This window comes from Mangifera indica, chromosome 1 (genome assembly GCF_011075055.1).
Source record: "Mangifera indica cultivar Alphonso chromosome 1, CATAS_Mindica_2.1, whole genome shotgun sequence".
In the NCBI taxonomy this organism is placed as follows: Eukaryota; Viridiplantae; Streptophyta; class Magnoliopsida; order Sapindales; family Anacardiaceae; genus Mangifera; species Mangifera indica.
Window position 1 is genome coordinate 7,168,300 of NC_058137.1, and position 10,198 is coordinate 7,178,497.

The window sequence follows — 10,198 nt, forward strand, 5'->3', positions numbered from 1 at the left end:
TTAACTATAAAATGTTTTTAAAAGTGGGACTTTTACACTTACATTTTTACACTTACATTTTTACACTTTGCAAAGAGTTTCACATATAAAAGAATAAAATTTTTCACTTTCTTCACCCACTATAAATAAAAGTTAAGCAACATGTTCCAACAAAACTAAAATTTTGATTATTTCATACATTTGAGATTAATTCAAAGAACTTAACTTATTATTTTAAGTTTAACAGTTTTATTTTTTTATAAATATTTATAATTTTTTACATTATAATTATGAATTAATTAATTATAATTTTTAAAAAATTATAAATAATAACAGGCTAGGCCGGCCCATGGGCCTAACACCTAGGTCTATGACCTGGCCTGAAAGACCCATGGATTGGGCCCAACACGTAATAGTACAAGCCGAACCTTATTCCCAAGTTTTGGGTAGGGTCTATATTTGGTCTGGTCTAATTAACACCTTTAGATTAACCTAAAAAAAGGTTCCTAACTCGTGAATCTAAGGCCTTATCGTTATGGAGGCATGCAAAAGGATGTTATAGAAAAAATGGTGAGAGAGATGTTTGATTCAGGGGTTATCAGAGACAGTAATAGCCCGTATGCCAAGCCTATTTTTTTAGTAAAGAAAAAGAATGGTACCTATAAAATGTGTATATATTATAAGGCTCTGAATCAGTCTACTATTAAAGATCACTACCTTATCCCACTGATCAAAGAATTACTTGATGAATTAAGGGGTGTTGTGATCTTCTCTAAGGTAGATCTGTCGTCGAGGTATCGGCAAATCTATATGCATCCATCCTCTATTGCGAAGGCTACCTTTAAGACTCATGAAGACCATTATGAGTTTTTGGTAATGCCTTTTGGCCTTACCAACACTCCATCAACCTTTTAGCACATCATGAAGCATGTTTTCCGACCTTATCTTTGGAAGTTTATTCTTATTTTTGTATGACATCCTGGTGTACAACCACAATACGGATAAACATTTACATCATCTAGAGACTGTTTTACAGTTGTTGAAAGCCAATCAGCTCTATGCCAAGCATAGTAAGTGCATCTTTGAAGCTACTCAAGTGGAGTAATTGGGTGGGTTATTTAATCACTACAATGGGGCTTAAGATTGGTCTTGCCAAGGTTAAAGCTATCCAAGATTGGTCTGTACCTAAAAGTTTAAAGCAACTCAAGGTTTTTTTGAGATTCTTTGGCTACTATAAGTACTTCATTAAGGGTTATGGAGTTCTTGCTAAACCTCTCATTGACCTTTAAAGAAACATGCATTTGTATAGACTAAAGAGGCTCAATTTGCATTTGAAAAGCTTAAAACTTGCCTTAGCATTGCCTATGTATTGGCTCTTCCTAATTTGTCAAAGGAGTTTCTCATTGAGACCGATGCCTTCAATGAAGGGATTGGTCATGTGCTTATACAAGATGGTCATCTCATTGCTTATATAAGTAAGATGTTGTCCCCAAGGAATCAATTGTTGTCGGCTTATGAGAAGGAGATGTTGGTTATTCTCTTTGCAATAAGGAAATTGGAACATTATATAAGAAATCATCATTTTGTAATACGCACATACCACTGAAGCTTCAAATATTTGTTTGAGCAAAAGCTAACAACTTTCTCATAGTAAGCTTGGTTGGCAAAATTGATGCAATTTGATTATGAAATCAAATATAAGAAAGGCAAGGAAAACGTAACTGTTGATGCCCTTTTCAGATGCTATTATAGAGAGCTCCAAAGTCTTACTTCTGTTTTAGTACCTAATGAGTTTCTTGCCAGGATTGAGGTTAAGTGGCAAGAAAATTCTTCTCTGAAGGCTATTATTGTTGCTAATTAGCAAATCCTTCTACTTTTGGTAAATATGAGTGGATTAATGGACAATTGCATTGCAAAGGGAAACTAGTTGTAGTTAATAATCCTGACTTGCAACAACAACTTTTGTTGTTGTTCCATGATTCAATAGTAAGAGGGCACTTAGGGGTAATAGCTATGGTGAAGAAATTGGCTTCAATAGTTTATTAGAACTTCAAGTGGAGGAATGTGAGGAATTACTTAAAAGGGTGCCCCATTTGCCAATAGTTCAAGTCTAAGAATGTTGCTTCTCTTGGGCTGTTGCAGCCCTTGCTTATTCTTGAAGCTGTATTTCAAGACTTTACCATGGATTTTATTGAAGGACTATCAAAGTCTCAAGGAAGGTCTTCTATCTTGGTGGTGCTCGACCGAGTCACCAAGTATGCGCATTTCATGTGCCTTGTACATCCCTTTTCTGTTCAAGTGGTGGCATAACTTTTTCTGGACAATGTATATAAGTTGCATGGTAATTTAGTTACTGTTGCTAGCGATCGTGGGGTTATTTTCCCTAGCAAATTCTAGCAAGAACTTTTTAAGTTACAAGGTGTTAACTTCTAGTATTCTACTGCATACCATCCTCAACGGATGGTCAAACAGAGGTGATTAACCAGCGGTTAGAAGGGTACTTGAGGTGTATGGCAAGTGACTTTCCCCATACTTGGTATAATGAGCTTTCTTTGGCTGAATTTTGGTACAATTCTATCCACTATTCTGGTATTAACATGTCTCCCTTCGAAGCCTTATATGGTTATCCCGCTCCTCTTCATATTCCTTATTTTCCTAAGGATTCTCCGGTGGCTGAGGTGGACACAATGCCAAGCTAGAGAAAGGATACTATCAAGATTCTTCAAAGGAATTTGCGTAGTGCCCAACATCGTATGAAGATTATGGCTAACAAGGGTAAGATTGATAGGCAATATAAGCTGGGGGATATGGTTTATGTTAAGCTGCAGTCTTACAGGCAAGTGACAATGCATCATGGAAATCAGTAGCTTCACCCAAAATATTTTGGTCCCTTTGCCGTGATTGAAGTGATTGGGCCAGTGGCATATCATCTCTAGCTTCCCCCTAAGGCATTGATCCACAATGTGTTTCATGTATCTCAACTTCATCCAGCCTATGCTCGGGTTCTTGCATCTCCTACTCTACCTCCCCAACTCTAGCAGAACCTTCGTCTTCCTTACATGATCCTTGATAGGAAGCTTGTTCGTCATGGAAATGTGGTCGCTGCTAAGCTATTAATTCACTGGCAAGGTGAACCAAAAGAAACCGCAACTTGGGAATTTGCTGATGATATTCACTAGAGATTTCCAGGCTTTCCCCTTGAGGACAAGGAAGCTAGGGAGGGGGGCTTGTTGCAGAATAAACTGACTTTGGCGAGAAAGGATGTTGAGCAGAACAATCAGCGTTGGGACGTTATTTGCATTTTGATGATACGGCATCATTAGCTTAAAAAGAATGCGGTGTCATTTTGTGTTGTCTGTAATAGGGTCTCGTTGTTATTACTGCGTAAATAAAGCGGGAAATATAATATAAATTGAATAATCGTTTTTCCAATGTAAAACGTGTGGCCTGGTTTCTCTCTCTGCAATTCTCTGTTCTGTAGAACCTTGGACCTGCTTGCATCACAGTGTCGTCTTTTTTATTAAGTGGTTCATATTTACAATGTAAAGTTACTCAATAACATCATCTTTTAGCTCTTATCATTCAACAAAATACATACCACTATTGAAACAGCTAAACCGCAATCTGGGAATGATTTTGTCACAGCCGTCTGTTGCTTCTTGTTTCCAGGAAGATATTATTTGTGTTTTTCTTCGTTATGTACATAGCTTAAATGTAACTCTCTGTTTAACAATCACCTACCAAGAGCTAAACTAAAGCTTCTAAAAGGTGCCAAAGCTGAATCTTTCAATTCTGTGTTTTGTTGTCAGCAACAATTGTTTGTCTTTCACATGTGTTTTCAGATATCTGAGGGCTAATTCTTATACAGGTTATAAGAAAATTTAGTAAAAATTTGAAAGGTAGTTAAACAAATAATAATATTATAATAATATAACAAATGGAAATATAACCTGCCAAATGCAAAGTCTCTCTGATCTTTGTTCATACTGTCGATATATTTACAACCCGATGTCTTTAAATAATGCCACCAACTCCGAAAAAATGAGAAGGAAATAATGCTTCCGAGGGCATGTCATTTTTCCAGGAAAAAATTACCACCAACACCAATATGATACCGAGTTAAAAGAAATTCTCAGGATAAGGAAAGAAAGATCAGGCGGTGACTAACAAGGAAATAAGAAGCATCATAATAGCACAAGTGAAAGGGTGCAACTTAGATGAATGACTTCCAGCAGGTGGTCCCGATATTGTCGAGTTACTATTGTTCCCAGTTCTGGCTTCTGGATTGACAGCAATAGCTGGTGGAACTGCAGATTTTGTAGGAGGGCTAACTGGCAAAATGTAGGTAGTGCTTTCATCGTAACCTGAGATAAAAATGAATAAACATTTCCAGGTTTCACTACAAGTCTTCAATAGAAAGAAAATGTAAAACGTGAAAGTCTAGTTTAGATAGGAAAATACTCACAGTTAGAGGGTGTCCATCCCAAAACGTTCTTATCTCGATCGAAGACTACATTATAACCAGTCATGAAGTTTTCTGGATCAAATGAATAAAAAAAATCATACTGTAAGCAACAATTACTAAATGGAAACACCATTCTAAAGCCAAGTCGTAGTAACAGTTTTGAATAAATCAACTAGGGAAACTATTTCTCCAGGCAGCGTTTTCAATTTAAACTTACATTTAATTATTTTTTCAGAAAGTTACTACATAGTATAAGTGAGAACTAGATTGCCAGATTGTTGCTACAATAAGCATAGGTAATTATGAGATAAAACGAATTTGATCAAGGTACTTATGAAATGCCTTACACCCTGCCCCTTCCCTCTTCAAAAATGTGAAAGAGAAACAAAGACAGATAAAATATAGTAAAATGAAGTTACAAACTATTTTACAATTTGTTCAACTATTTAACAACCACTTTCCCTCTTCTTTGCTCTTGATGAAGGACGAAAATTTTTTATTCAAAAAAAAAAACAAGTTTTCAAGGAAGAACTTCCACAAGCATAAAGCAATCATCTCAAGCAATTTTGAAAGAGAATGAACTTGGCTAAGTTGAATGTGACAAATGACAAGTCACAGGAAAGCAACAGTCAAAAAAAGAAACAATAGAGAGAACAATATACTCACGTCCAATAATGTTCACATCATCACTTTTGACAACACCAAGACAATACAGATTGATACCCTGAAAACAAAATAAGATTTTCATCGTAAGTGTGGAAACCAAAGTCAAAATCATTGCAGTAAAAGTGAGAGCTTACATCAGAGGTGGAAACGAGTACTATTGGATCATTGGCGTAAAATGGGTCACCACCTTTCATTGTTAAATTTACCGTTGGATAATTGAAGTTAGATTGGTCTGAGCTGCTTTCAAGCAAAGAGAAAGTCAGTGATTGATTTCAAAAGAAAAAACCAATATAAAGTAGTCTTTTGCATGTAGAAATGACCTTAAGACATAACAATAGTCAAAAGGGAGATCAGAGGTTTGAGTAGTAAATCGTTTTTCTTGAGCCATGTTATTGAACTGCCAAAAAAGAAAACAATATAAGTTTTAGATTGTAAGCTGAAACTTCATATAAAAATTGAAATACAATTATTTAAATTACTTACACTCTCAGAAATTTGTGTATAAGCTGGGTCATTTAAGTATGTAAAGGAAGTACCAGAATCAAATATTGCAGTAAATTCTAGATCAGCGGCAGAACCCCCAACAACAATATTAGTGATGGTAATATTGTATGTTGGACTGATAAGAAATTTCAATACAAGAAGATTAGCAAAGCTCACTTTAATTGTAGATCAAATGGAACGGAGAAAGGAAGATCAAAGTGATCACTTACTGTGACTGACTAAGAGAAAATGGTGTTTCTCCTTGGCCTGAGCTACCTTGGTCTCCAAAGCTGATTCTCCCAAGACCATCAGCCCCAAAGCACATGGAAAAGGAATTTGGTATTAGTCCCTCACTTGCTAAGATGCTAGGAACTGATTGCTTGTCCATACCAAGCCCAAATAGACCATTAGGAGCTGCACCACTCAAAAACGAACCAGTTTGAACACGACCGCATCTGCAATAGAGTAGCAAATCTGAATTTAATTGAAAGTAACATAAATTTACCAGTGAGAATATATATATACACATATATTTATGTATACATGTGTGCGTATAACTCAATGAGCTTTGGATGAAATTTTTTTAATTCCTACAGTTCATAACATTACTTTCAGTAAAAGTTGGAGCATCAATAATATCAGCTCTACCAAAATTAAGATTCCATTTATAAGAAGTAATAATCCCAAGGACAAGAGCCGTTTAATCTTCACCATCAATAATTCAGCAGTGGAATTTTTATGCTCCAAAACCATGTAGAAGACTTAAAATTTTATTTTGGTGAAATTTGCAACATCAAAGCTGCAATAAAGAAATTTTCCTACCCAAATGTAATCCGAGGATTGACAGCTTTAGGTTTATTATCATTTGTGATCAAGTGCAGCACATCCTCAACCAAGAACCCAGTTGATGAAGTGCCTTGAGAAACATAACGAACTTGATAAGGACAATTACTGGTAGCTGAAGTGCATTGGCTTTGGGTTTCACATAAGGAGCTGTTACAAGTAACCTTTGAACTTGTTGATGATGCATTAGGGCTGTAGATATTGAATTTTATTACCTGTATGAAAAAAAAAATGCATTAGACTGTAGAAATATGGAAGTACATAAACAAAAATTAAATATTTTTCCAACCTCTCTGTATGTCGAATATAAATTTGTTCTTATGCATCGATTTTTTTCTTGAGTTTTGTAGTAAAATAGAAGACCAAAGAGAGTGTTCAACAAACAATTGCCAACTTGTTTCAAAGACCAATTTATATATATATATATTCAACCAAAGAGACATTAGGATAACTTTCCAGATGCTTCCCAAGTTCTAAAAGTATTCATTTGATATTAAAAGTTTTAGCAGAGATGAATCTTATAAGTTTATGGTACTGGAAGGTTCGAGGCAGCCAATCAGATATAAATGGTCAAAATCAAACTGAAATCTTAAAATTTAAAGGGCACCCTCCAAATATAACTATATAAGTAACAGGAGACATTCAAAGCAAATAGAATACCCCAGATGTAGAATTCAAGCCACGGACACAACTGCTACAATCACATGGTAACCAGAACAGGTCACTGCCGGTGTCTAGCGCCACCAAATACCACAAAGCTGGCGTACCCAACGAAACATTGGCATAATATAAGCTGAGATTCAATATATATATATATATATATATACAAAACCCATTAGTTACTGCATGAAAAAATTAGTGTTGACAAGAATATAAAGAAAAAAATACAGAGATTAACATATCATTCTCCATACAATAACGCTTCAACTAAAAAAGAAAAAGGGACTAAAATATCCATTTGAAATATTATCTAACTCAAAAAGTAAAACGCCTGTAATGTGATAAACGAATTTGCTTAATAAAACAAATGTAATTATGTTCTTAAAACATGAATTGTTTTTGTTTTAACTTCGCCCTGAAACTCTTAAACTTAAAACTTGTGGCCTTTATTTTTTAAAATAATAAAAATTTACTTTTCATTTATAAACATTGTTTTAAAAATGGCTTCCTAAATATAAGAAACGCGCAATTTGACTTAAAATAAGTTGAGTACTTGAGCCAACAGATCCCCCCCACAGTTCTCTAGCAAACATCAAAGTTGCAATTCCAACAGTAATTTGAAATAAAAAGAAAAGATGAACATACAATCCAAGGGAATTGAGTCGGTAAGTGTCGTTGCCATAATCAAAAGTTAACGGCGTTTGATCACTTGCCGTTGCAAGTCCACGGCCACGAACATGAAACACGCGGTCACGGTGGGCCAGAGCAGAGTAGTAAGAGAAACTTCCTTTCTCCGGTAAGTCATCAACGGCCATGATTCCCTTAACGGGATCCGAGAAACGGTGATGGATGCTAAAGCCGAAAGTACCGAACCCGTACGAACACGTGGCGCAGCACAATAACATTAGCAAAACAAAAAGAGAGGTGAAACAGATAGCCTCAGCCATGGCTCAGAAGAGGAGGAGCAGGCGGAGAATTTTGTGAAGGAAAAAAAGAAAAGGTGAAGTGGAAGAAGAAAAATAACTAAAAGAAAAGAAAATTGTGATGAGAGATTGAAATGTGAAGATTGATTTAAAGTGAATTGACGCGTTCGTGCTCAGCTCACCTTGTGAGTTGAGTTTCCAAGGCGAGTTGAGTTGAAGTTTGGTGTTAAAGAGATCGCTGATGATAAATAAGTCGAAGGAGGGAAGTCAAAATCTCTCAATTTCTCTCGCTGTGAAGCGATGACTGCGCGGTGTTTGGTGCAAAATTGAGGTAGGAGGTGGGTCCCTCTAGATTTTTTAAACATATTTAAATGTTTTTTAATATTTCTTTTGTTTTCCAATTGGCCTCCTCTTTCCGGCCACATTTTGCTTATTCTCCTTTCTTTGCACTTAATTTTAAGATATTCTGTAAAACCCATCATGTTTTGAAAAAGTTAAAAGTAAACCTTCTCGACTCGAGACTCAAATGCCTCAGAGGTAATAGCATTGACAAAGAAATAAATTAGTTTTTCTTTACCTGGTTGGAAACTTAAGGGTATGATAATATTAGACTTTAAACTTTTTATTTTTAATTTTGAAAAATATTTTAAAACTTTTAAAGAAAGATTTGCTTCAATAAACAAAACTCATTGTCATTTATTTTAATAATAAAATATATTTCCATGAAATTTCCAAGTAATTATTTTAATTTTTTATCAGATAAATAGTAGCACGATTTCCTTCATATTTTTAATTAAATAGTATTATATATAATTTTTGTGTATAATTTTATATAAATAATAATATATCATCATATAATTAAATAATTAAAAATTAAAAATAAATCAATACTCAATTATATAATAACATATTATTAATTATATACAAAAAAAAATTGTACATATAATTTTATTATTTTCAATTTTCTAATGTTCATGGATCATCCCACCAATAATATATACATGTGTCATGAATGATTTAAAAAAAGAAAAAAGAAAATTCAACCCATGAACCGCGTGTGAATTAGTCAAATCGTAGCTCTTTCCATTAAATATTATAATTTTTAATACTTTTCTTCAATTCTTATCTCGTTTGATTTTAAGTCCATGTAGAATTGATTACCACTGGACTTTAATTTATTAATTTTTAATTCATATTATATATTAAAAAAGAAAAAAAAAGCATCTGATTATTGAAGAGTATATTCCCACATATGGGTTTTGAAAAAAATTGTATTGTTTACAATAATAATAATAATAATAGTTTTGAAATTATGCTCAATTCATAATTATTTAAAAATAATTGTTCTATAAATAAGAAAAAATTACTCAAAAGTTAGAATATTTGATTTAAATAATAATATTTAAAAATATATTGTTTTATAAATAAGAAAAACACTTTCAACAGTATTGATTGGTGGAAGCAAAGTGGGAAGAGCCTAAGTTTGAACGTGCAGAGCACAAAAAGTGTTTACTTATGTACATAAATAAGAAGTGTGAATACCAAGTAACCGTCTCAAGTCAAGTCAAACAGAAACAATGTAAAATGTTATGGGGAAAAATGTAAAAAATTAAAGTGAAGGGACGTCTATGAAATTAAGAAAGAGAAGGCGTTGGAGGTTGTTGGTGAAAGTAAACGGTCGCATCCTATCAAAGTGCCTACTTGAGGAGATGGGTTAAGGAAACAGTGACAGAGCAGTGAACGAAAACAGGACACGTTTCGAGCATCAAGTGGGCGATGAAATTTGATGGACCAACCTGCAAAAATAAACAACACGGACACGTGTCGAACATCGACCGAGTCAACGAAGAGAGATAGAGCTACCCGCCGGCCTAACAGTTAACACGGAAGGGAGAGTAATGAATGAAGTTCTGACTTTGTCAGATTAATAAGAACTAAGAACCCCGGTCTTGTCTGCCTCGTGAGAAAATATCATACAAACCAGAAGCTTTTAACATCCCAAAAATTACTTCAAATATGTATGTTTTCCGCGTTCTAGTTCCCATATTATGCTTAATCAAACTGCAAATTACATTTTTTTAATATATATAATTATATTTAATTAAATTTTTAATAAACAATTAACTATATAATTTGCTTACTATATATTATATAAGTAAAACAGCGTTTAATCATCGCC

At 34.2% G+C, this 10,198-nt stretch overlaps 1 protein-coding gene across 1 annotated transcript; it reads right to left on the minus strand.

Annotated features, from left to right (window-relative positions):
- Nucleotides 1–3,882: 3,882 nt before the first annotated feature.
- On the minus strand, nt 3,883–8,315 carry LOC123218575 (aspartyl protease family protein 1-like). The gene is made up of 10 exons (XM_044640070.1): nt 7,742–8,315; nt 7,097–7,229; nt 6,416–6,651; nt 5,824–6,048; nt 5,594–5,729; nt 5,431–5,507; nt 5,245–5,347; nt 5,111–5,168; nt 4,445–4,516; nt 3,883–4,343 (listed from the first exon to the last, which is right to left on the minus strand). Exons 1-10 carry the CDS (start codon nt 8,041–8,043, stop codon nt 4,132–4,134), a joined length of 1,554 nt encoding a protein of 517 aa, XP_044496005.1. The 5' UTR covers nt 8,044–8,315; the 3' UTR covers nt 3,883–4,131.
- Nucleotides 8,316–10,198: the final 1,883 nt, after the last annotated feature.

Excerpts from the sequence above, each read along its gene's own strand:
- LOC123218575 (XM_044640070.1), bottom strand. The coding sequence starts at position 8,043 with ATGGCTGAGGCTATCTGTTTCACCTCTCTTTTTGTTTTGCTAATGTTA. Across the intron at positions 6,652-7,096 it reads GCTTGAATTCTACATCTGGG|GTAATAAAATTCAATATCTA; the intron begins GTATTCTATTTG and ends TTTTTCATACAG. Across the intron at positions 6,049-6,415 it reads AATCCTCGGATTACATTTGG|ATGCGGTCGTGTTCAAACTG; the intron begins GTAGGAAAATTT and ends ACTCTATTGCAG.